Source organism: Aspergillus japonicus, assembly GCF_003184785.1.
Source record: "Aspergillus japonicus CBS 114.51 unplaced genomic scaffold BO86scaffold_23, whole genome shotgun sequence".
Classification (NCBI taxonomy): Eukaryota; Fungi; Ascomycota; class Eurotiomycetes; order Eurotiales; family Aspergillaceae; genus Aspergillus; species Aspergillus japonicus.
Window position 1 is genome coordinate 294,665 of NW_020291660.1, and position 24,154 is coordinate 318,818.

The 24,154-nt window shown below is 50.4% G+C and overlaps 9 protein-coding genes, 1 non-coding gene and 1 pseudogene across 11 annotated transcripts; 7 read left to right on the forward strand and 4 right to left on the reverse strand.

The window, feature by feature from the left end:
• Positions 1 to 279: 279 nt before the first annotated feature.
• BO86DRAFT_430027 (2-hydroxychromene-2-carboxylate isomerase) lies at positions 280 to 1,001 on the forward strand (the record flags this gene model as incomplete). The annotated part of the gene is made up of 1 exon (XM_025675672.1): positions 280 to 1,001. The coding sequence occupies exon 1, from the start codon at positions 351 to 353 to the stop codon at positions 999 to 1,001; it is 651 nt and encodes a 216-aa protein (XP_025527861.1). The 5' UTR covers positions 280 to 350.
• Positions 1,002 to 1,145: 144 nt separating this feature from the next.
• BO86DRAFT_312722 (putative 1-aminocyclopropane-1-carboxylate oxidase) lies at positions 1,146 to 2,429 on the reverse strand (the record flags this gene model as incomplete). The annotated part of the gene is made up of 4 exons (XM_025667970.1): positions 1,146 to 1,465; positions 1,518 to 1,666; positions 1,722 to 2,199; positions 2,258 to 2,429. The coding sequence occupies 4 exons, from the start codon at positions 2,427 to 2,429 to the stop codon at positions 1,146 to 1,148; spliced, it is 1,119 nt and encodes a 372-aa protein (XP_025527862.1).
• A 932-nt stretch (positions 2,430 to 3,361) lies between these two features.
• BO86DRAFT_362210 (MFS general substrate transporter) lies at positions 3,362 to 5,071 on the forward strand (the record flags this gene model as incomplete). The annotated part of the gene is made up of 4 exons (XM_025669901.1): positions 3,362 to 3,845; positions 3,896 to 4,314; positions 4,339 to 4,838; positions 4,912 to 5,071. The coding sequence occupies 4 exons, from the start codon at positions 3,362 to 3,364 to the stop codon at positions 5,069 to 5,071; spliced, it is 1,563 nt and encodes a 520-aa protein (XP_025527863.1).
• A 2,658-nt stretch (positions 5,072 to 7,729) lies between these two features.
• BO86DRAFT_389218 (tellurite-resistance/dicarboxylate transporter family protein) lies at positions 7,730 to 9,249 on the forward strand. The gene has a single exon (XM_025672070.1). It carries the CDS (start codon positions 7,880 to 7,882, stop codon positions 9,134 to 9,136), a length of 1,257 nt encoding a protein of 418 aa, XP_025527864.1. The 5' UTR covers positions 7,730 to 7,879; the 3' UTR covers positions 9,137 to 9,249.
• A 122-nt stretch (positions 9,250 to 9,371) lies between these two features.
• Positions 9,372 to 9,680, forward strand: BO86DRAFT_91324 (uncharacterized protein). The gene has a single exon (XM_025677792.1). It carries the CDS (start codon positions 9,413 to 9,415, stop codon positions 9,620 to 9,622), a length of 210 nt encoding a protein of 69 aa, XP_025527865.1. The 5' UTR covers positions 9,372 to 9,412; the 3' UTR covers positions 9,623 to 9,680.
• A 2,027-nt stretch (positions 9,681 to 11,707) lies between these two features.
• BO86DRAFT_399502 (uncharacterized protein) lies at positions 11,708 to 12,025 on the forward strand (the record flags this gene model as incomplete). Its single annotated transcript, XM_025673632.1, has 1 exon — positions 11,708 to 12,025. One exon carries the CDS (start codon positions 11,708 to 11,710, stop codon positions 12,023 to 12,025), a length of 318 nt encoding a protein of 105 aa, XP_025527866.1.
• Positions 12,026 to 12,817: 792 nt separating this feature from the next.
• Positions 12,818 to 13,761, forward strand: BO86DRAFT_389219 (putative alanine--tRNA ligase). Its single transcript, XM_025672071.1, has one exon. It carries the CDS (start codon positions 12,907 to 12,909, stop codon positions 13,741 to 13,743), a length of 837 nt encoding a protein of 278 aa, XP_025527867.1. The 5' UTR covers positions 12,818 to 12,906; the 3' UTR covers positions 13,744 to 13,761.
• Positions 13,762 to 13,912: 151 nt separating this feature from the next.
• BO86DRAFT_430035 lies at positions 13,913 to 14,696 on the reverse strand (annotated as a pseudogene; the record flags this gene model as incomplete). The annotated part of the gene is made up of 2 exons: positions 13,913 to 14,167; positions 14,253 to 14,696. Coding segments are annotated over 2 exons (699 nt in total).
• A 1,054-nt stretch (positions 14,697 to 15,750) lies between these two features.
• Positions 15,751 to 15,823, reverse strand: BO86DRAFT_t134. Its single transcript has one exon. It is a non-coding gene; the product is annotated as a tRNA-Lys (tRNA).
• Positions 15,824 to 17,193: 1,370 nt separating this feature from the next.
• On the forward strand, positions 17,194 to 18,242 carry BO86DRAFT_91338 (uncharacterized protein). Its single transcript, XM_025677793.1, has one exon. It carries the CDS (start codon positions 17,557 to 17,559, stop codon positions 18,139 to 18,141), a length of 585 nt encoding a protein of 194 aa, XP_025527868.1. The 5' UTR covers positions 17,194 to 17,556; the 3' UTR covers positions 18,142 to 18,242.
• A 724-nt stretch (positions 18,243 to 18,966) lies between these two features.
• Positions 18,967 to 21,051, reverse strand: BO86DRAFT_362217 (sugar transporter). The gene is made up of 3 exons (XM_025669902.1): positions 20,382 to 21,051; positions 20,166 to 20,319; positions 18,967 to 20,100 (listed from the first exon to the last, which is right to left on the reverse strand). The coding sequence occupies exons 1-3, from the start codon at positions 20,898 to 20,900 to the stop codon at positions 19,133 to 19,135; spliced, it is 1,641 nt and encodes a 546-aa protein (XP_025527869.1). The 5' UTR covers positions 20,901 to 21,051; the 3' UTR covers positions 18,967 to 19,132.
• Positions 21,052 to 24,154: the final 3,103 nt, after the last annotated feature.

The window sequence follows — 24,154 nt, forward strand, 5'->3', positions numbered from 1 at the left end:
TCCGACATCGGGCGGCTCATGGCCTCACGCCAGCTCCCCTCGCATTCTGATTTGTCGAGCGAGAACTCACTGTTATCGATGGCGTAACCATAGTATGAGGCTCGTTATGCGGGAAATAAATTCGGAAAATACCCTTCGGGGTTTGTTATGGCAAAGACAATTCGCTGGCCGATGGTGTGATATGTCGCTATCTTTGCGCCTCCGCGCGCAACGTGCTTCGGGGCTTCCACGTGGAGTCGCTTCTCCAACTACAGCGGGATTTTCTCCAGTATACAGCTGCTCGAATATCATCTAGAGTCAGGCGATTTTCCAGAACCTCAAGCTTCATCCAGGCTATCACTTCATTCGCAATGTCCTCCAGCCCAGTCATCGAGTACTACTTCTCCTTTATCTCACTATGGTCCTACATAGGCAGCCGACGCTTCCAGCGGCTCACCCAAGAGACCAATGCCAAAGTCATCCTAAAACCAATTGACCTCATGTACATTTTCTCCATCTCCGGTGGTCTACCCGTAAAGCAGCGCTCGACACAACGTCAGGCGTATCGACTCATTGAGATGGAGCGCTGGCGCCGTATCCGTGATATACCCATTGTGCCGCAACCCAAATATTATCCCGCCGACCCCTCGCTGGCGCATCGCGTCCTTCTTGCGGCCATTGAAGAATCAGGACACGACGACCACTCTGTGCAAGAGTATGCGCGACTGGGCCTGGAGGCCGTGTGGGCGCGCGAACTCAACATTGCAGACCAGGGGACTATTGTCGGTATAGCAAAGGAGGCTGGACTTGACGGCGAGCGACTGTTGGAGAGAGCCAAGTCGGAGAGTGTTTTGGCTGACCAAGAAGCTGCGTTGACGAAGGAGGCGGAGGAAAAGCAATACTTCGGAGCGCCGCTGTATTCTCTACATGGGGAGCCGTTCTGGGGGCAGGATCGTATTGAGATGCTGGAGGATGTTATCAAAAGTGGGAGGGAGCCTATTGTAATACATGACACGGAATAGATGCCATAGCAATAAGAGGCATTGGGACAAACCAGGTCCTTTTTAGAAAATTCTACCGTGTACCGTTGCTTTCACACCCATACGCAAAATTGTTCACAAAACAAAAAATCCATTCAAAACGCTCATAACATGACATAGGTCGACCTAATCATAGTAAGTAACATTGACCCCCTTAAGAATCTCGACATCATTAATCTCATTATCACCCTCCTTTGCAGTCGACTCTCCGAGATTCTTGATCACTCGCTGCGTAACCCACTCACCAGCCTTGAGGGGCTGCCCATCACTTCCTACGATCTTGTTCTCAATCAACCCATGTTTCCGCAGAACAGGCGACTCCTGGATTGGAAGCAGGTCACAATCATCCTCGATCCGGACCATGTATAGCACACCAAGTCGGTCGATATGTGCTTGGTCCTTGGGTGGAGCGACAACGCGGTGGATGCTCGATTTTAGGTAGCCGTCTACACCATCGCTCATCAGAGCATGTACAGGGAGGACAAGCTGGGGACTTACTCGTCATGAACTGTAGCGCATCGGCGATGTTGACCGTAAGAGCATCCATCTGCGGCCGTACGTACTTCCACTCGCCAGTCTTCGTGAGAACCTGGAGCGCAGCGACCGGTTGCCGGAAGAGGAGGGTTAGACTGCCCATATCAGAGTGTCTACACCAATCAGCAAAGCACCCTCCCAGGGACGGATAACTAGGATAGTACGTACCCCTTCAGCCACACGCCCCCAAGCTTGTCATTCTCCTCCTGACTCCGTGCGTAATACTTCATATACCGCAAATGATCCCCACTCGTCTGCTCATACCGATGCTTATTAACAAGCCACTCCTCATCCTGCAGCCCCAAAGCAATGGCAAAGATCATAAGCAGCTTTTTCACAATCTCATCATGGATATGCCTCGAGAATGTCTCGATGGCATCCCACTGCTCGCGGACAATCTCGGGATGCGCGCGATCCGCATGCTCGGGCGTGAATTTCGGGATATTGTAGATCTCGAAATTATCTTTCACCCCCGGGACAAGCGTCCGGATACCCGCGGGCTTCCACCCGTTATAGTCTCCCTGCTCGAGCGCCGCGCGGTATTTTTGTTTTTCTTCGGTTGGGAGGGACAGGACGGATTTTGCGATTGCGAATTGCGTGTCGATTTGCGACTTTGTGAGGCCGTAGTTTCTTACGTAGAAGAAGCCTGTCACGGCTGATCAACAAAACCGATAATGGGGATGAAGGTGTAGGAGGCGACATACCGACATCTTCAATGGCTTGCGTAAGCTCAGCAGCGAGTTCTTCCTTTCCGCCTGGTTGATCGAATTTGCTGAGGTCGAGCGTTCGCAGGTCGGCCCAGTCGAGGTTCTCTGATGTCTCTGGGACCTGGACGTATGATAGCTCGGGAGCTTCGATTGTGGTAGTGGTGGACATTTTGAGCTGGAATATTAAATGAAGATAATGGCAGAGAGGACAGTTGTAGAGAGGGCCAGAGAGTATAGAGAGGAGACAACTTGTCAGGTACAGATCCAACTCCTACCCTCTTAAACCCGGACAATCCCATACATCCAGCCGTTTCTCCACTTACTATCACTAGCCCCGATCCCTCAAACATCTCCCCCAGCACACCATCAACTTACCTCATCACGTCTTCCTCTCCGGGCAAATACCAGTGCAAGAAGACTACATCAGTCGTTTGCTTATCTCAAAAACAAATCCCGAACCATCTATATCGCTCCACTTTCAAACCCCACAAAGCCCGATATATGTTGAGCCTCGTCGGGATTCGGTTGTCATGGGCTTTGAAGTGAGGGTGGCGTTGTCAGTTAGATTGTTCTGAGGGAGATATGGGATGGCTCATTATTGATTTGCTCTATACTTCGTCTTCCAAGGTTGCAGGTTTTTGTTGGTAGTGTAACCGTGAACTCAGTCTATATTGCCGTTGTCTACTAAATATTTGGAAGCTGGTTGGTGATTGCCTCCCGGCCCTTATTGGCGTTGGAATGGTAAACATGTTCAGTCATACGAACATGTCATTGATATTGAGATGGAAATAAACTCCAGAGGCTGCACATGGCAAATTGGAACACCGTGCAATTTCCCCTGGCACGATGCATGGCAGCCAGGGCGTTCGCAGACAAGATGAAGCATGCTCATCCCTGGCGCCGTTGATGTCATCCCCGCTAACCCTAAAAGATGTCATTTAGAGTTCGAATCTAGTCCGATTCCGCGTCGCGAAGAGGAAAAGTTCTCCTGCTGCAGACATGCTCCTACTTAAGCTTAACATTTCTTTTTGAAGCTGCATGCATTGACAGCGAGACGTCGATCGCAACTATCTACAACACAGCATGGCTTCCTCGTACGGCATGGATGCTACCGGCTCCCACACAGCGGCCCAGAATGTCAACGAGAAAACCACCATCTATGCGTCAGGCGGCATCGAAGCTCTGGGCGACGAAGCTCGCCCCATCGACCCCGGGATCGAGCGTCGCGTCCTGCGCAAAATTGACCTCTTCCTCATGCCCGCCATGGTCATTGGGTACGGACTGGTCTACTACGATAAAGCGATTCTCGGGAGTGCCGCGCTATTCGGTATGACAGCGGACCTGCAGTTGTCCGTCACGGATACCTCCGTGACCCCGCCAGTAACTGATACGTCGCGGTTGAGCTGGGCGACGTCTATCTTCTATTTCGGGCAGCTCGCCGGGTCGTATCCGATGACGTATCTTTTGCAGTATTTTAAGACGAGATATGTCCTTGGTCCGTCGGTTATCTTATGGGCGATTGTATGTGCGGCCACGGCGGGGGTTACTAGTTGGAGGGGATTACTTGCGCTGCGGTTCTTTTTAGGTACACATATTCTGCGATCATATCGTCTTCAGGTGTACTGACCGCACCAGGCTTCACCGAAGCAATCATCCCAACAGGCTTCATGGTAACGGTGAGCGGATACTACACTCAGCGCGAGCAATCGCTTCGCCAGAGCTGGTGGTGGTCCGGCACTGGCTGGTTCACGATCATCGGCGGCGGATTCAACTACGGCTTTGCGCAGATTAAAGGCGGCGCATTGAAGCCGTGGCAGTATATCTATGTGTTTGCCGGTGTGCTGACGTTCCTCTTCGGAATCTGGTGCTTCTTTCTGCCCAATGACCCCCTGCACGCGTGGTTTCTTACACCTGAGGAGCGTATTGTTGCTGTTGAACGCCTGCGGGCGAGTCAGTTGGGTGTCAAGAGCCATGAGTTGAAGAAGGGACAGATCAAGGAGGCGCTGCTGGATGTGCGGATTTGGTTGATTGCGTTGACCATGGCTGCTGCGTATGTCCTCCCATTTCCAAACCTATAGCATCCACTTCTACTCACACAATTGGACTATAGTTATACCGTGAATGGCGCCGTCTCAGGCTTCGGCCCCCTCATCGTCGCAACATTCGGCTACTCCTCTCTCCAAGCAATCCTCTTCCAATTCCCGCTCGGCGCAATCTCCGGCGTCGGAATCGTCCTCACAGGCTGGATCTGCTCGCGCATCCGCAACATCCGCATTATACTGCTAGTGTCCTGCTGCCTCCCCGTAATCGCCGGCTTCGTGATGATCTGGAAGTCATCCTGGGGCCATAAACCCGTTACTCCTGTCGCCGGGTACTCGCTCATCGGGTTTTTCGGGCCTGTTGTTGGACTGACGATTTCACTCGGTGCGAGCAATGTTACGGGCGAGACGAAGAAGAGTTTCATGGCCAGTGCCATTTTTGTCGCGTATTGTGTCGGTAATATTGTTGGGCCGCAGCTCATTAAGAGTCAGCAGAAGGCGGACCATTATCCCGAGCTGTGGACAGGGCTGATTATTTGGTGAGACTTCCCACTACACTTCCTTTTCGGTTTGATCTATGTTGGGGAGTCAATGCTAACCGCCTCTGTTTAGTTACTGTATAACAATCGCCTCTGCCTCAACGCTTGCTGTGCTATGGTACTGCGAGAATAAGCGGCGTGCGGCGTTGGATCTGGATGAGAGCGAGCGCGATCGGCTGGCATTTAAGGATTTAACAGATTGCGAGAACTTGCATTTCCGATATGTTTACTAGGTTAAAAAGGTGGACGTGTGATATATAATTGCCGAATTACTTCAATCATAATTATAGTTTATTACTGGTGCAAGAAATGCTTCAGGGTATTGGCCATGGCACTTAGTTGGTAGTCGGTGTGCGTAGGTATATCGCAGATCAAGCTAGGTAAATACACTCTGGTCAACAGTTCATATTAGAATGGCCCTGACACATGTCATATCAATATTGTTGGCGTTTTGCAGACATTTTGGCAACGGGGTTAATTCTTGACTACGGAAATCCAGCCCCGGCCCTATTCAGAAAGGATTGAGATGATCCACTGTAAGCTGGACCAATCACAGCCCAGCCAGTGGGTAAGGCCGTAAGAAAAAAGTATGGATTTCCCCGCGGATCTTGCCTTGGCTTGGATTTCAAACCAGAGCCAATGCTCTGTGGACAGCACAGTAGAATCTGCAGGATCTGGTGGTAGGTCAGGCACGATACTCCCGCTTCTTCCATAGGTCCGAAGATCGACCCGCGCTTGTTGGAGCCCCACAAACCCCAAGTTACAGACCCTCGGCTGCGTCGCTCGAACAGATCGCGGCTTCAACAAGAGCATGGAAAGATGCCAGTTCTGTTTCGAGGGTACAATCTTCGGTACAGTATCTGCCCGGATAGCTAGTCTTAAAATACTTTCCCAAGCCATCCGATGTGCCTTGGGCCATCAACATCCACAACACGAAGCTAACACATTCCCATTGTTGCCGGCTCAAGACAAATAGCTGAAAATGATGACATATTTTCACGTCGGACTGGACGTTAACGTAGCAGCCTTGCAGCCAGTTAATTCCCTAAGGCTTTAGGTACCAATGAAGTAGTAAGCAAGGTGCTCCAGGCTGGCATCATGGCATATTAATAAGAAAAATAAATGATTTAATAGAAATAAAGAAAATTAGGCCCAAGTATCTATTTTTTTAAAGTATAATCTAACTAGAACCAACCACCAGGATTGGTGCTTTGGTAAAGGAGAATTTTTACCTTAATCTTTCAGTAGAGATTATACCTTTTAATTAATTGAACCAAGTTATTTTAATAATCTGGGTGTTTTGGATAGCAATATTTTTTGCGGTAGAAGTAGCTTAGCAGAACTGCTAAGAAAGCCGGTGTTTAAAATGTAAATCACAAGGCCAATTATTACTCAAAGTCTTTTAGGTTATAGGTTGAGAATAAGCAGCTTATTTTTTTTATACAAATTCTTTACTCCTCTAAATAAGCAACTTGTTTATTTATTATATACCCAGTAAATCGGCGCCGGCCCGCGTAATTGAATCACCCTAAGGGGTAAGCGGCTTACCCGGCGGCACCCACCCTATTTTTATCGCTGGGAGGTTAGTAGTTGGGTGGGTGACAACCAGCAAATCCCTTCTGTTGTATGTTTTTTTGCTCTTTTCATCTTTCTATAGCACTGCATTCTACTGGCTAGACCATTCATTTATTATTCTCTTCTCTATAGCTAGCTGAACTTATCGGCCGAGAAATAGTAACCTCCACTATCGTCCACAAATGGTGTCCTCATTATATCGGATGCACTCACAACGCATTTATTTTTGCCGGCAGGCGTGATATAATCTGCCACCACCCGAACCAATTCATTTGCACCACACAAGCTCCTTCCAATGCTCAACGTGCCGTGGCCCATGTGGTGAGTCTGATTCAGGATGCTTTTGTCACCGGTCCGATTGGCCGGACGATTTTTAAAGCCGTCCCGCCACAGTGGGCCCCGAGTCCCTGACCGAAGCTTGGAGTTGGAACAAGAGTCACTTGGCATTGCAACAGGTACCATAGACTCGGTAAGGTACCGTACTCGGCTTCCGAATACCCGTACGGCAAACCGACATCTGCTCCTCCCCTCTCCTTGGTAGACCATCATAAGTCCACTGACTTACAGGTCTCTACAGGTCTGATGCTCCGATATGTAGACCACCACGAATTTTCTGGAAATGAAGTATCAGTCAGGGTTACCATCTTCCTTATACTGGTCGAAGCCGGCAGTCATCAGAAAGCATCTCGGTTGATCCTCGGTTGATATCACCCTGGCGCACACTCAGCGCAACGATTCCTTATATTTACGTCCTAGGAACTCTTCGATACCCCTAGTAACGCCTGAGTACGTCAGGGGATACCGCAGCGCTTATGTCTGTCTCCTTTTCTTTCGATGTGTGGGATTCGGGGGGCAGGTCTAGCGCACCCCGCGATGTCGAACAAATCTCCAGAAATCGATGATCTCCTTTACAGATCAGCTCTGATGCATGACTGTTCTAGCCCATCGAGGTCAGAACGGCCATCGTAGCGGCCCATGGGGTCTTAATGTAAGCAAATCCTGCGTAGGCACTGATGCAGATTCTTGTTAAGCACAAGGACAAGGATGAGCGGATGCTCTTGTAGTTCTCTCCTCATGATTTAATTTTTCTTCCTCTAATCACGTTGTCTTTATTATGAACATCCTACATGCCATAAGTTTTATGTTCATACCACCCCGGTGACACGTACCGGCAGTTCTTCTCCGCGGCGTTGTTGTTGTCCTGTGGGCCCCTCCTTGGGGCTTACTTACATAATTTTTACGGTACGTTTGTGGCCCCATTACTCGCTCTGAATAAAAGGCCGTCTCGCTCCTTTCAACGTAGCCATACCAGCCCTGCATTCTGGAAAGCCTGTTTGAGATTTTCCTCTTCCCTGCAACGTCTCCCGTCGGTGTCTCTCAACCACTATCAGTGGTAGTCATCCCCTGCTGCCTGAAATCTCTTTCTTACCTTTTCACCTTCTGGGGAGACCTAAACAATCACAACAATGCACGACCACAGTACTGGATCTAGTCCATACATCTCGGACGTGGAAACCTTGAACCACGCCTGCGAGAAGTCCGTCAACCCTGAGACCAAGGTCTCTCAGTCTCAGGAATCTCCTATTATCAGCAATAATGAGCATCAGGAATTCGTCAAGCTGGGCATCCGCCAACGGCTGCGTCATTTCACCTGGGCCTGGTACACCCTAACCATGAGCGCAGGTGGACTGGCCCTTCTTCTCCGCAACCAGCCGTATCAATTCACGGGGTTGAAGGAGATAGGCCTGGTGGTCTACATAGCCAATCTTGTCTTCTTTACTATCATCGGCTCTCTTATGATCACCAGGTTTGTTCTTTACAACAACCTGATGGACTCTCTCCGCCATGACCGAGAGGGCTTCTTCTTTCCAACCTTCTGGCTCTCTATCGCCACCATGATTAGTGGTCTATCTGCGTACTTTTCTACTGAAGACACCCACCGCCTTAACTATGCTCTCGAGGGCCTTTTCTGGGCGTACTGTATCTTCACGTTTGCCTCGGCAGTGATCCAGTACTCCTTTGTCTTCTCTTACCACACGTTCCCTCTGCAGACTATGATGCCATCATGGATCTTACCGGCATTCCCTATCATGCTGAGCGGAACCATTGCCTCTGCCGCTTCCAGCTATCAGCCTGCGGTGTCTGCTACGCCCATGATCGTTGCCGGCATCACGTTCCAGGGACTCGGATTCTGCATCAGCTTCATGATGTACGCTCACTACATCGGGCGTCTGATGGAGACGGGAATCCCTTCGAGCGAGCACCGTCCCGGTATGTTTATCTGTGTCGGTCCCCCTGCCTTCACGCTGCTGGCTATCATCGGCATGGCCAACGGCCTTCCCGAGGGCTTCAGTATCCTGGGCGACGGTGGCATGGACGACCGTCACATTATGCGAGTGCTGGCCGTCTGCGCGGGCATGTTCCTCTGGGCTCTGAGCATTTGGTTCTTCTGCGTCGCTCTCGGCTCGGTTGTCCGGGCACCTCCCCACGATTTCCACCTCAACTGGTGGGCTATGGTCTTCCCCAACACCGGACTCACTCTCGCCACCATCACCCTGGCCAAGTCACTGGACAGTGCCGCCTTGAAATGGGTGGGCGTGGGCATGTCCCTCTGCGTGATCTGCATGTTCATCTTCGTCTTCGTGAGTACGGTTAGGGCTGTTCTCTTGAAGAGGATCATGTGGCCAGGACGGGACGAGGATGTGTCCGAATTGTTCGAATGATCTATCTCCCTCGTCGGCCACGATGCATGAAGTCCCAAAACTCTGTGTGTTCTCGGTTGTTATCATTTGAAGCGAGTTATATATGCATATACATAGTTGAGCGCCCGTGTTTTATGGTGTGTTTGTCCGCCGTTGTCGTTTATCTCTTTGTCCTTCGAGTCTATCTTCTTCTATATTTTTCAAATTTTTCAATCAGTATATAGCCATAGTTGAATCAATATACATTCATTCCATCCAGACTTGGCAGTTGATGATACTCAACCCCTATTCAAATCTATGCTGGCCGAATGTGGTGAGAGACGCCCAGCCTTAGGCAATTTCAACTCACCGGCTGTAACCCATGGACCATTGCCACTCCCAGGAGAGTCAGAGCAAAACTCTGCCCTGACTCCCCCCCCTCCCCCCTCCCAACCAAGCCTCACGCCTCACCGGTGGGCCCCTGTACTCGCCTCAGCATCATCATCAACAACAACATCATCACCCTAACCGCCATCAACATGGCGAATTCGATGCTCTTTTCGGTATGATTTCATCACACACAGACAACTGTGTGAAAATCTGCCAAATAGTTCCCCCTTCGTCCCCCCTGAGGAGATTTCACCTATTATTATTAGCGAAATCCTCTTCCCAGTCTACACACAGGGCAAGGCAATTCTCGTCAGATCGGGCAAAACCGTAGCCCCCGTAGCCCCCTTTCCGAGACCACCCTACTCGGCATGCCGTGATCTCCCGATATCGAACGAAAATGTGCAGGCCCTTCTCTTCTTTCCGGCATGCAAAGCCTGGTTCTGAGTCCCGATCTTCGATGTCGGAGACTGACCGAACCTCAGCGGACCCACATACCGGGTCGGCGGGGCACCATTTTCTCACCCAAGCCTCACCCGTCTGGGTTTTTTTCTCTCTCTTCGGGTGGCCAGCACAGCACCTATGGTCACGTAGGTTTAGGGTTAGAGGACAGTCAAATGGGAGACGATTACGCAGTACGTATCTGGTATTTGGCTTTTCGTTTTTTTTTTCTTTTTCTGTCCGACCAGCTCGGTGGCACTTCGGGCTTGGTTTCATATTTCGGGCATTTCCGCCGAAGCGATGCTGAGCATTGATGACGGGGATGACAGGACGATACGCTAGTACTTGGTAGGTAGAGAGAGAGCTTCCTGGATGACGTATAGTGTATTGTAAGCATATGACGGTAAAATACATGCCCTATCTTTCTTTCCCCTACGAATGATCAGGTTGTTGTTAATGTATTGCCCATTAAAAAGTGACTTGTCCATGCTGTGTTAAGCTTAGAATGAAGACTTTCTGATCTGTGACTTAAGTTTGTGTTTGTTGTGAGTGGGAAATTCACTTTCTGTGCAACCCGTCTCGGGGCACAGCGCGACAGTCGAGAACAAACCACCCGGCGTACTGACTATAGCTCTGGTCCACAACCCAAACATCATTCGCAGTAGGAGCTTCGAAGACTGGCATACATGTTATTGATAATGGAATGGTTCGCAACTGTGAAAAGTGTGAAGGATACGTATGGTTGGATCCTGCCACTGTATACTATACTTACAATAGCTCAGCAATTTTGGGGGTGAGATTCGCAGTGGGCTGGATTCGACCTTCAATATGTCGCCTGTCAAATATGATCTCTGAAGCTAGATTGTCTCCCTATCAAAACAAATGAGACAGATTAGTAATGAGGCGGCGGAGGCTATACTTGAATTGTGCAGAACAATGCTTTTCAGTCGGAGACTCGGAGTACGTAGGAAGAAGATTTTTTTCTCTCTTGTTTTGACCTTCCCGAAACCTTAACCATGGAAAGAGGGTAAAATTGATGCACCCGTCCCAGCGGAGTCCCCACTGGTATACGGAGTCTGGAAAGATATCAAATTGTTCCATGGAACCACTTGATAATGCTATTCATGAGCTTTGCAGTCAGAGACTTTATCGAGCTAGCTCGGGAAGAAATAGGCTGATTAATGAGCCTAGTCAATCGCCTTGGGCTCAGGTTCGCAAGCCAGCGGCGACAACAATCCAGAACACAGTGAATTGCACCAGCAAGTACCAATGACGGTAAATAATCTAAGCAGCGATGTTATTGAGAGGTACTCATACTAAACCGTGATCTAGGACTCTTCCACCCGGAATAGTGCGTATGTAATCGACAAGTTAGGGTCCAGCACTTGGAACAGTTAGGCTGGATCTTCGCATCGACTCGTCAAGAACATGGTTGACAGCGTCGTGTTTCGACTCTTCATATCTAAAGCCACACTTCTCCAAATGTCATACGATCTTTCATCCCAGATGTGCTAGACAACTGTGGCGACATCGTCACACTATGATGCAGACATAAACAGATTACAACACACACCACCTGCAGGCAACACGACACCCAGATAGTATCGCCTACAGCCGACCTACAGTCCGCGTGTTGACCATCAAGCGTCACCTACAGAACCACATCTCTGTGAATCTATAGCTATCCATCATGACGCATCTCCTAGCCTCACTAGCCCTTCAAGCTGCCCTCACTTCAGGCGCTACACCAGCCCAGAAGACATCTCTAACACAATATCATCGGTGATGCCAAATCTCGGAAACTCGGCTTTGTCGACCTTGTGGAAGCAGAGTCCAGACAAGCTTGTTGCCAATGTTGTCCTCCAGGGAGGGACCCCAAACACGAACTTCAATGTTCGCTTGATCCAGCTCAAAAATTGGAAGGCTGTTAAATGCGGTCCCTGCACCAGCGGAGGCGCGACGTTGACCACAGACAGTGACGGAAATGGGAATATGAATGTCCAGCGAGCAGTAAGCCCTGGGGCAAACGCCGCATGGGTCGATCTCAACAACCAGAACAAATGCGAGGATTTCTTTGATATTGGCCCGCTCACGTTTGGGTGATCGGACGGTTCTTTGGTGGCTACATTCCATTCTTCTCTTTTCTAGGGTTGATTCGGTGGTCGTGATCTATCCAGACATATGTATGATATTTACTGTGCTAACGCCTGATGGCTTTTCGCCCTCTGAATTTGTATTGCTCTTGTAGGAGTGTTCAGTCAGACATGCTTGATGAGAACATTCCACCGCTCGGTCGAAAGAATGCTGATCTGGCCGATCGTTCGCTCCAAGAGATCCTGATTTCTGTTAATACTACTAAGATATATCAGCATATGCCACGTGATCTGTGCTTATACACCGAGCGAATTTGCCCCACAGATGCCATATCAAACCTAGAACAACATGAAGAGAAAACAAACCAAAACTCATCACAAGCACTCTTGAGTAAGCGCAGGCTGCCTGAAAATATCTACGCGCGATACATATGCTGAATATTGGGCACGAGACTGATCACGGGACAAATGCGGAATAAGCTAGATGCTCAGTACAGGCAAAGATTGACAAATTAGGAGTTTGAGCCATGAGAATAAATGGTTATTCAGGTACGTTATGCACGATCCGCCATACTAAGAGTCTAGAATCAATTAGCTGACAAAGTATGCTTAGAATCAAATCGACCGATTTAAAGAGCCTAGATACTATTGTTGTGATATCCATCACATAAGCTATGCATGTCATCTTCGCGCCCTTCGGATGATCCGTCTTGGCAGCGGGGATATTCCCGACGCTGGGGTATTTCCGATCTATCTTCCATTCCCGATCGCTGCAACTCCATCCAGATAAGAACTGCCACATCTGCACATTCCCCAAGAACCTCAATGCTAAGAACAGCCCTTGCTTCTTTTCGTCATCTGCCTCCATCTACTGCAGCAAAAAACATCACAATGGGTTCCAACGCCGCACGAACATTCCTTGCCTACCAGCATGACGCGAAACTCCACACGCTTGACACCACCGTAACAGCCGTGTTGCCCTTCTCTGCCCTCGAGGAATCCAACCGCCTCCTCTTTAAGCAAGGCACCGATGAAGACCACATTGTCATCTCAGAGCAGACTATCTTTCATCCGCAAGGGGGCGGCCAGCCCTCCGACGTGGGAACCATGAGCCACACGTCCACCGCCACCAAATTCACCGTCACAGCCGTGCGGATGGGCCAAGCCCCCCGCGACGGCCAAGTCCTCCACCTCGGCCGGTTCGAGGCAACCGTTGGCTTCGACGCAGTCTTCAAGGCCGGAGACTCGATCCAGCAGGCGATCGACGCCGAGAAGCGACTCCTGTACTCGCGGCTGCACACAGCGGGCCATGTCCTCGGCTCCGCGGTGCGCCATCTTCTCGAGAACGAGGTCGCGGACTTCGACGAGTTGAAAGCCTCGCATTTCCCCGATCTCGCGAACTGCGAGTTCCGAGGCCTGATCGACGGGAAGTGGAAGGAGCCCATCCAGGGCAAGGTGGATGAGTTTCTGGCGGCCAAGCTGCCGGTGCAGGTGGAGTGGTGGGATGAGGACGACTTTCGGACGAAGGGGCTGGAGAGGCTGATCCCCGATCGGGAGGCGCTGGGCGTCCCTGCTGGGGAGAAATTTCGGGTTGTCCACATTGTCGGGGCGGAGGTCTATCCGTGTGGCGGGACGCATGTCGAGACGACGGATCTTTGTGGGCCGGCGAAGGTGCGCAAGATTTCGAGGAGTAAGGGGATCTCGAAGATTAGCTATGCAGTGGAGTGACATGTTTGCATTCTGTCGGACGCGATAAATTTAGACGTATTGGATAATACATGCTTTGATTGATCATGATATTTCGTGCCCAAAAGACGTAACATTCGTTGGTCTATAACCGATTAACGCCAATACCGTATTGTCCACCAAGTTGGTACTACAACCTCACAAATAATTCTCAGGATTTCAGACCAGCGACCAGCCAGTCTCCAAGAGGCATGGTACTCTGCTCAAAGTCCTCCGGGGTCGTGGTCGTCCACGCCGCACTGCTCCCCGGTACCGCGTTGCCCCCTGTGAAGCCAATATACAGAACATTTGCCTCATTATGTCCACTATTTGCGTCCATCGATGACCCGAAGCACAACCTCGCCATCGAGAGCGATGCTTCCCCAGTCTTGCTGCCTCCGTTTCTATCGCCCCAGATACCGTAGTGCTAGCGCCATGCATTTAGGTTAATCAAGTAATTGAACCATTTGTTCAGGGAAAGAGGATCTTGCAAAAGGGGGGCACAGGTTTACCAATTGTCCACCACAAACAACAGCCATTACGCTCAGCGGTTGCACACCATACTGCTGCGGATCGAAGTTCGTGTTTCCGAAGACAACGTAGGGGTGGGCAAATGCGTTTAGATCGCCGATCCCGTACTGTCGGAGCTGATCGCGGAAGGTGGTCTGGCCCTGCTTGGAAGGGTCGTTGCGACAGCCTCCCGAGGTCGAAGAGACTCCGTCGCAGTCGACGTCCATGTCTCCATATCCGCCGGCGGAGCTGATGAACAACGCCCCGGCGATGTCGCCGCAGTACTGGGTGGGTTTCGAGGCACTGGTGCCGTCGTTGAAGCCGGAGGCAACGACGCTTTTACATCCTGCCCTGTGGTCGTGGTAGATTTGGATGAGATTTTCGGGAATCCGGTATGCCTGAATGTCGAATGCGAGTAGAAGGACCAGGATTGCGGAGGGGAACATTGTGAGTTATGTGAAGGTTTATAGATGGAGAAGAGGGGTGTGTTAGGACGACAATTCTTATGGCGTGGCATTTAAGACAGTGCAATTGACTCCATGGCAGACATGGTGATTCAATGATTTTCATGGCGCTCGGAGGCCTTGGGTGGGTATTATGATTGCACGGAGGTCTTGGACAAGTATCAGTGGTAGATCAGTTGGTTCAGCAAGCCACCTACCCATACCGTTGAGCAATTGAGTTCTGGGGTCGGAGTCTATGATATCTTGAACAACAAGATCAGTGAGTACTACGAACTAGATCTCGGACTATTTTTCTTCTGCGAGGGCAAAGGTCTCGGCTCGAGAACTGGACTTGTCAAGACAGCGCCATGCAAAGCTGCTCTGATTCATGAGGGACTTAGGAACAAAAATGTTGAACAAAAAAAAACATACAACAGAAGGGATTCGCTGGTGGTCACCCACCCAACTACTAACCTCCCGGCGTGTGGCTTAAGTACGGCTGAGCGGACGGGAAGCCCTGTTTTCCACACCCTGTGGTCGTATGTGCTTAAGACATTCGTAGCTTGAGATATATCGGCAGATGAAAAGCCTTAAAGTACGGGAGTGATGTTTAAAGTCATTTAACCGTGCAAGATAAACATACCATCGAATTCTCGAGATGGTCACTTGAACCAGACTCCTTGCTCTCAGCTGCACATAATGTTGATCATAGAGGAGATATAGCCATTGAGACCATGCTCAAAGTTCAAAGCTTATTATATTGTGCGAGATAAGTATGGAGACTGATATCATAGTCGGACTACACAGTATCTGACCAAGCCCGGCATGAAAGGCGTAAGGCCCATTGTATGGTGAGGTGGTAAAAATGAACGTCTGCCTGTGATTTGATTTGATGCTGACTACCTGCCGATTGAGGATTCACATCTGTGTTTTCTGCCACCGCCTACCTTTCTTGTTAGCGGAGCAGTGGGGACTTGAGAAAAGTTTGTGCAACACTGGGAAAAAATGGAGCATGAGATGAACCGGACATTGAGATACAATCTGGACAAAAAATGAAAGCCCAACGCGGGGGTTGAACCCGCAACCTTGAGATTAAGAGTCTCACGCTCTGCCGATTGAGCTAGCCGGGCTGCTTGTGATGGTTGCCTTTTCACTCTTCATCCTATGTTGCAACTTTCACCAATAATCCTGTCCTCCTCATGTCAAAGCACATCCTGCCCTTCACCTCTCTTCTCACTAGCCATGCACATTTATATCAATAAATGAAGTGGTAGAACATCAAGCAAATGCTCGTATATCAATGGTGGTGGCACGGGTCATCCTCGGGCTGCTTGTGTGGACTGCTAGGTAACTAACTACTAGTCGGCGCATTTGAAATATATTTCCTTCCTTTAGCACAATGTTTCCGTCTTCTTTAAATCGACAACCTCAATGGCCCGCACATCCCTCTGGCTCTACTGCCACCCCCATCATCTGCGAAGAGGAATCAGCTAGTGCTTATTGCCATGCACAAGGAGCACAATATTCGCAGACGGCCAAGGACCGGTAAGTAAAGAAGATTTCCCGAAGCAATTCGTAGAAAGCCCATGTAGGGTACAGTTTAAAGTTCCGAGCTAATTGCGGACTGTTCAACAGTAACTGAACACACATAACCCTTTCCACTCAAGGCAGACTGCATGTAGAAGATACCTAGCTGTCAGCCTCGCCTACATGCCGTGGGTTTAGTGTTATCGCCCATCCACAATGACAGGTGTCGTTGTGGCCGATCCTGGCAGAACTACTTCAGATGCGACCAAAAAAAGGTGCAATCTCAACACCGAGACTATTCGTTGCGCAACGTATCATCCAGAAGCGCTCGCTTCCTCACTTCTCACGAACCGCAATGCAGACCCCATTCTAACATAGTCTACCTTGCTGGAAATATGAGACACACCAAATTTTATCTCATACCAGTAGGTACTAAGTTACCTTCATACACTTTGCACGCAAATCGCGCAGGATGGACCAATCAGATGCCTCGGTTGCTGGGGAGCCTTCAAGGCTCATGCATGAAGGCAGGTTCACGATCGCTGTAAACCAGCCAGTGAAGCTCCGTGGATGGAAATGCAGAGCCAAGAGAGGAATTAAGGCAAACATTCAATTGTGAGTCATCCTTGTAATTACCTTATCGCTCCACCCATGGGGCGATCAGGACTGGGGTAGATATATAGGCTCATGCAGCCGTCGGCAATGCACTATCAGGCGACTTGTCACTGCTTGGCTGTTAGCGATGAGCCCGGGTGTTGATTACAAGGTAGACGACGGTTTGGACAGGAGGGATGCTTAATTGCGGCCATTTATCCCAATGATGGGGTAAATCAGATCGGCGTCACCGAGCCGTAGTTTAGAACCAGTGACCAAGCACAGAGCCAATAACACCTAGTGGTGGTGTCGTCTCGTCTCGCCCGATTAGCCTGGCTAATGCTGTGAAACTGGACAGAACATCATTGGGACTGGCTGTGAAGTCATTTGGCTCCCGGGGTGTGCCACCTCTTCCTCCTTCCCAGTCCTCGTATCAATCCCACATTTGTGAAACCCGTAACGTTGCTTCGTACCCGTACATCCCACCCTCAGCTCAACACACAGCGAGGGAAGGTCACCGTGAACATGGCTTGCTGTATGGTCTTGTAAATTGCAAGCAAGGCGGCTCTTCTGGTGTGCCTGTCCTGTCAGGGGCCGGCACCAGAGCAATCGCCGTGACACCTCGCCATCTCATCGCTATAAATCGTAACATCAGCGGAAACTTTGTAATTATTTGAGCTCATTTATCTGGCAGCTTCTCGAAGCCCGAGCACCCAAACCTCACATTTGTCTGACTACTATCATGGCCGACACCCAGGGTTTGCCTGGTGGGTGGCCTAGCATAGTGCCTTCGTACTTGTATACCCCGGAAGATGACCTCAGGGCGCTTACCATGGCAGCATCTTTCCAACCTGCGAGACGGGCAACCAACTCATTGCTCGGTACAAGTGCTCCTCCACAGCACCCAGATCCCACTGCTCAACCCTCCGAGCTCACGCCCACGCCAACGTACCTGAACACCTCGATGCAATGGACTATGGCCCCCCTCGGCACGGAGTTCTCCCCCGGCGCGGTGCCGTACCTTGTTGATCCATGGAGGCCCAGACGCACTCTTCGCAGCACACACTTGCCAGTGGCCCCAGCGGCCAAAATATCATCGCTATCCCGGCACCCGGCAAAGCTAGACAGAGAGTGCACGACCAAATCTCTCTTTCCCCTCCAACCAGGGCCAGCGGCAGCGGCAGCAGCACCCTCAAAGAAGCCATTCCTGAGCCCCCCACCTCTCGCATTTCCATCAGTAGTGATGGCTGTCTTCATAGCATCAATCGGCGCCGGCCCAGGTACCGTTGCCCTTTTTCAATCGTCTAATAATAAAAGAGACTCATGAGATCCGGTCGAAGCTGACTGGCCCCCTTTCTCTGACAGGAATAGCAGCACAAGCAGCAGCGTAACCGGCATCTGGTGTGACTGGAGGGATTGTCCCAGCCGCCCGGCCTTCAACAGAGAGGCTGACCTCTGGCGGCACATCCGGCACACCCACCTTGCACCTGGATCGTATGTATGTCTCTTCCCTGAATGCGGCCGCTTGTTCAACCGTCATGATAATTTGCTGGAGCATCGGCTACGCGTACGTCGATATTGCAATACCCGGCCGAACTGAATTGGTTTAGTCCAGATTTAATGGAGCGTGTGGCCTGGGCCTTGCTTGGGGTTCCACGGGGGTTTCGTTCTTTGATTTGGTTCTCGGCAGACTTTGGAAGCTCTCTCTTTATTCTGTTATGATTCCCAGATTGATGTGGAGACGTTTGATATCCTGTTCATCAGATTAATTCCATGATTCTATAATTCCATTGTTCCTGGACCACATGCCGTGATGAATCTCGAATGCCAACGGTTTGCAGTGTTTGTGACCAATCACCGCTGTCAAAATAGTCTTGCCCCTGATTCCCTTCACGAAGTAAAGTAGCACATAATGAATTCAATGTCAGAATAAGGCGACATGCTGGCTGCCGATTACTAGTACTAAATATTCTTACGCGGATAATATTACGGCACGGTCCGGATCAGCGCACCGCTTCGGGCAAAACCGTATTACGTTCCATGACCTGGGCAGGAACTCGAGAGCTAAAACGCTCGAGTCTCGCTATCTTGGGAAAAGGCCCTCTAGTAAGCCCCAATGAGAATATGATATCCCTCTCTCCTATCATGGCCCCTTCCTTGAACCATGTCGACCGGGAACCAATGGACAGCTCGAAGAGTTTTGAACATTCAGCAAGCCATCTCCTTTCACCCCCATGAGTATGTATGTACAATGGTCCGAAGAATATGTATGCAGAAATGAGAAACAACAGATGAAAGAGACAACACACGAATAGATTTCACAGCGAGCTCAAGCGACTCACACTGGAAGCCTTGCTCACGCGATGACCGTGGTTCGCCTTGTTGTCCGCGGCCAGCGTCTGGGCGAACTTGCTGCGCTCGCGGATCTGCGGGCCCTTCCAGTAAAAGACATAGATCGGAATGACGACCAGACAGGACAGGCAGGCCAGGATGGTGGTAGCGTACTCGACGTGGAACTTGTCGCCGATGTTGGTGTACATGGGGGTGGTGTACATGGCCGCGATACCGGCCAGCAGGTCACGGCAGAAGGCATTGCCGCCGGTAGCGGAGGCGGAGTACACACCGTACGCGGCGACCATGTAATCGACGGACGACAGATAGATGGCGTAGTTGGCGATGCCGACCATGGCCGAGAAGATCATGGAGACGATCCACGGCACCCCATACTCCTTGCCCAGCGAGGTCCAGGCGAACCCGAATAGTCCGATCGGCTCCAGCAGCGCCAGATACAGCAGCCACTTCAGCCGTCGCTCCGGGGGCAGCGCATCGTCGCCCTGCGTCTTGCGGATGTGCTCGTCGCGCCAGAACCAGGGGAAGTACGAGAAGTAGGCAATCACGTAGGCGACGTTGATTGGGATGACTGCCCACGCCTGGCCTAGCACCCCGAAGCCCCAGCCTTCCGAGTAGACAATGCTGAAGCCTTCCAGGAAGGTGAAGATGAGCGCGTCGGAGAATCCGGAGAGTAGCGACAGGCAGAGGACGATCGGCTCGCGCAGGAACATGTAGAATGGGCGCACCCAGATTTTTCCGGCCTCTTTGAGGGACACTCGAGGCTTTTTCAATTCGTTGGGGCCGTAGATGTTGGGGTCTTCGCCGGATTTGCGGCGGCGCTTGGCTTCGCGGTCGATGAGAATAGTGGATCGGCTCTCGGGCATGAAGAAGATGATGGCTTGGGTGACGGCACCGAAGATGAGCTGGATCCAGAAGAACCATTGCCAGTCCAGGACTGATGGGAGACAGTCAGTAAATGCTTATTCCTTGCTACAAGGCCAGACTAGGGTCATCACTTACAGCGCTCAATCGGACCACCAATGACTCCACCAATACTGGTTCCGATACACGATGACAAGACAATGAAAGCGAGAGGAAATTGCTGCGTGTCGGCCTCGTAAAGATCTGCAATCAAACCAAGAGTGACACTACCACCTGCAGTTGAGATTCCGCCCTATAATGATGTACATGTTAGTCGCCGAACTTTCGATTTCGAACGTCCGGGTGGGAGCCTACCAATCCACGAGCAACCAGAATCGTACCCCAGTTCGGGGCCAAAGCAGCCGGGATCTGCCAGATGTTGATAAGGAACATAGAAAGCTGGAGAATCGGCCACCGACCGAATTCCTCACTCCATGGCGCCCACAGCTCACAGCCAACGGAGTACGTGATCAGGTAGATCATTTGTCCCGTTCGGGCCTCCTGTTGGCCGATGCCAAAGGCCTTGGAAAGCGGCTTCACAGCATTGGGAAAGACGGAAGTGTTGAAGTTCATGGACACCTGGACACAGGCGATGGCCGCGAGGTACGTCCATTTCTTCCACCGGGGCCAACAGTAGGCCAGCTTATCGTAGCAGTCTTCTTCCTTCAATTCCCGCTTTCCGTTCGAACGCAGCGAGCCAACCTCGTCTTCAGCACCTCCATGCCAGGGGGGTACGATGCGGTCCCCGCTGTCCTGACTGTCGCTGCCCTTCTCCTTGTCGGAGAAAGTACTGCTCGGTGATTGTGATTCGGCCCGGCTTAAGGGGTCAGCCATTGTACGAGGCCTTTACTGTACTGTGCGAGAATTAGCGTATCGAGGGAGGATCTAGTAGCAAAATTTCATATCGAAGAGGGAAGTTCGGGGTTGAAAAAGAACCATGAACGTGGAGCGAGCGGGGCAGAGGAGGGGGAGGCGGGGAAGAAAGAATTTTTAAAGGTCGTGGGACTTTCCTAGAAGAGATGAACTATTTACTCCTGTACTCGAATGTGTACATTATGCTACGTCGATGCGTCGTACTATTAGGGCAATTGATGCGCATGCTATGCTGGACTGTGGAATGTTGTCATAGTTCGCCCCCTCGACCTCCACCGGTTGATTCCCGTTGGTCCCGATGGGGGGTCGGCACGGCCTCCACTTGGCGGTGCCGATCCACAATTCGGTCTCCGACCAACACAACACCACGGGCCAAGAAACGATTTCATTCTCGGCAATAGTAATTTGACTGAATGATGGCATGTGATGCGCTGGGCTGTGGACAAAACAATTTTTTCCTGGATAGATAATCTAATCCGCTTGGCTGAAGAGAAGTCTAGATGGTGAGCCAGGAAATGTGTGTGGTTGTCACGACACTTTTCCGGTTTTGTTGATGGTGTCATAGACACACGAGCGACACCGTAGCGTTGGACCGAGCTTCTGATGGAACTCTATGGCACTAGAGAACTGATAGGGAGCGAATGATCGTTCTGTGGAATTCAGACGGTCAGCAGGGGCAGGCCCACATGGAATGCTTATGATATCATGCTTGAATTCTCACCACCAGCTCCTACCCAGCATTCTGGAAAGGTTTGGCTTGCAAATTTCTTCTTCAACCCGCAAAGCAATAAGATATCGAAATAAAAAGCCAATAAAGTTCAAAGAATTGACACAATCCGATCAGTGACATATCATCGATCATCGAGCTTGTAATCGAGTTAGGGTTTCTCCATTCACAACACAGTCCAGGGTAGGACCGGAACCCGAAATCCGAACCGTGGTCATCCTACTGATGCGATCATGGAAAGTGACGTATCTGCCCTGGATGGTTGCGGTTAAAAGTTTTCCTCTATCAGGCACTTTCCCTGTGCTATGACGTTCTCGAGCTTCTCAGCAGCAAATTCGGTCGCAGTTTGCGGCTGTCGATAAGTGGATCGGCGGGTCGCGCATGCTTAGTGTCCCCTGGCGATCCACCCCTTGGTGGCGAGACCAGACCCTTCTCAGAACCTCTCCGTGCTTTAATGATTGGTTATGTAGCCTACATAAGCACTATGCATCCCTCCCAAGAGTCAACTGATACATAATATAATGCGTGTACAGAGTACAGAAGTTATACCCTTAGCTTTGGTTTGTACAACCGCGAAGCTTCCCGACGGATCAGTGCAGTATTTGTGTCGGTGTTCGCGCGCTATTAGGCTCAAGCGCAATGTTATTCTGAACAAAACATTGCTCTCTTGTTAGATCTTGCGACGATCTACAATATGTTGTAGTGGGGAAGAATCAATATCAGGTGGTGACTGTCAACGCGAGTCACTTGACTGGAACGCTAGGCTGATGCGATTGTGGTGAAACGGCTGGTGTCAAGATGCCATCTTCATCATTCTCGAAATCCCTGCTTGTTTAGCGGCAGCTAGAAAGGATTGGTGAGTGGTGCTCTCTGTAAAGTTAGTGCCGGACATATATGACCCAACGGGCTCCCGACCTAGGGTCACAACTTAATTGACTCCCTACGCAGTAATCCAGGTGCAGAGGCTTGTGTACGGGAAAATGTGGAAAGTATCCGTATAAAGGCTGAGCTGACAGCACAGAAGATAAGCAAATGTCTTTGCATATCTCAGCCACATCGCCCGGCTCACCCGAAGTGGTCTTCCTTTACGCCCATATTCAGAATACAGATTGGACCCGTTTGCTGAGACTCTGTCCCTGATGAGTGTAGGCTTGCACTTAACATCGACTGAAGGCCTTGCCGATTGACTGGCCTCAATAACTGATAAGGACCTGCACTGATCACGTATTTCTCGAGTAGGACCTAGTCCGGAGGGGAAAATTGGTAGACCGGGCCAGGCCTGCCTCGCCGGCTGATCTATGCATCCTGCCCCACACCGACTCCTACAGGCAGATACCCGGGCAACATCAGGTGATACCTGGTATCATGACCAGATGAACAGCACAATGCTCAATATGATCTAGAATAACAATGCTCGTACGCATAGGGTCCTTGAAGATCTTAGTTATGAATCGCTTTATGAGGCCTCGTAGTCTCCTCCATGTATACTCGGCACTAAGATACTTAGTAGCCCATAACTTCTCTGCCTGAGGCACCTATGGCTTTTTTTTTTAGCCCAGGCTCGACGGCTTGTGCGATAGGCTGAAGGGGAAAAGTATGACTGATCGTGGATGTATTGATGGCGATGCAGCCTGGGTAGCCAGACTGCTCACCGCTGACCTCAGTGGTTCTTAGCTACCTAGTTCTCGGCCTGTAGATAGCCTCACGTAGCTGAATTCATCGATCACCCACGTTCCCCGACATAGTGATTGGTCATATCATTATGCCTGAGGCATTCGGCATGGTAGGCATCGATATCCAATCAAGTATCACTGCCTCAGGCTGAGATGGGAGTCATCTGTCGGTGCCACTTCGGATGCAAGGGGCGCTCTGTCAACGATCGTGGGAGCAAGTCCAAACAAGCAAAATGGATGTGTATTCATGATAGCATTTGAGACTGCTTATCATCGTGCGAATCCATATCTGGTCAAGTTATTGCATGGGTCAGTAAAATGACTATGACATCCCCAAGCCACTGTTCAGATTTGGCTCTCCTTAGCTCGACTTTGTTCATTCGGCCGCTGTATGCTTATAGGCATACACTACGTAACAGTTTAGAAAACAGTTGCAAGTACCGTAAAGGTCACAATTGCAGGAGTTTGATCAAGAATATAATGATTATTGGTTTCATACAAAACACATAATACGTTTGGAGTTTTAAAGATACACCATATTAATACATACATGCATTGCACGCTTCATCTTTCGGGGTCTTTGAGTACTCGTCCCCCCCAAAGACTCACCAAGATCAGAGCCTAGACATGGGTGAACTCTTCCATGCCAATGATTTCCTCATGTTTTCTCCAAAGCCGGAGAGGGACTGTTTTATCATTCTATCGACCATTCCCAGGTCTGGAAGTCCCGTGCTTTTTTCGAATATGAGCTTTCAGGTTATCCGGCCTTTTGTATTTACGGTTGCAGCCTCGTTCTTGGCACATGTAGAACTTAG

Excerpts from the sequence above, each read along its gene's own strand:
- BO86DRAFT_389218 (XM_025672070.1), top strand. The coding sequence starts at position 7,880 with ATGCACGACCACAGTACTGGATCTAGTCCATACATCTCGGACGTGGAA.
- BO86DRAFT_91324 (XM_025677792.1), top strand. The coding sequence starts at position 9,413 with ATGCTGGCCGAATGTGGTGAGAGACGCCCAGCCTTAGGCAATTTCAAC.
- BO86DRAFT_389219 (XM_025672071.1), top strand. The coding sequence starts at position 12,907 with ATGGGTTCCAACGCCGCACGAACATTCCTTGCCTACCAGCATGACGCG.
- BO86DRAFT_91338 (XM_025677793.1), top strand. The coding sequence starts at position 17,557 with ATGGCCGACACCCAGGGTTTGCCTGGTGGGTGGCCTAGCATAGTGCCT.
- BO86DRAFT_362217 (XM_025669902.1), bottom strand. The coding sequence starts at position 20,900 with ATGGCTGACCCCTTAAGCCGGGCCGAATCACAATCACCGAGCAGTACT. Across the intron at positions 20,320-20,381 it reads TTCTGGTTGCTCGTGGATTG|GGCGGAATCTCAACTGCAGG; the intron begins GTAGGCTCCCAC and ends ACATCATTATAG. Across the intron at positions 20,101-20,165 it reads TGGTGGTCCGATTGAGCGCT|TCCTGGACTGGCAATGGTTC; the intron begins GTAAGTGATGAC and ends GTCTCCCATCAG.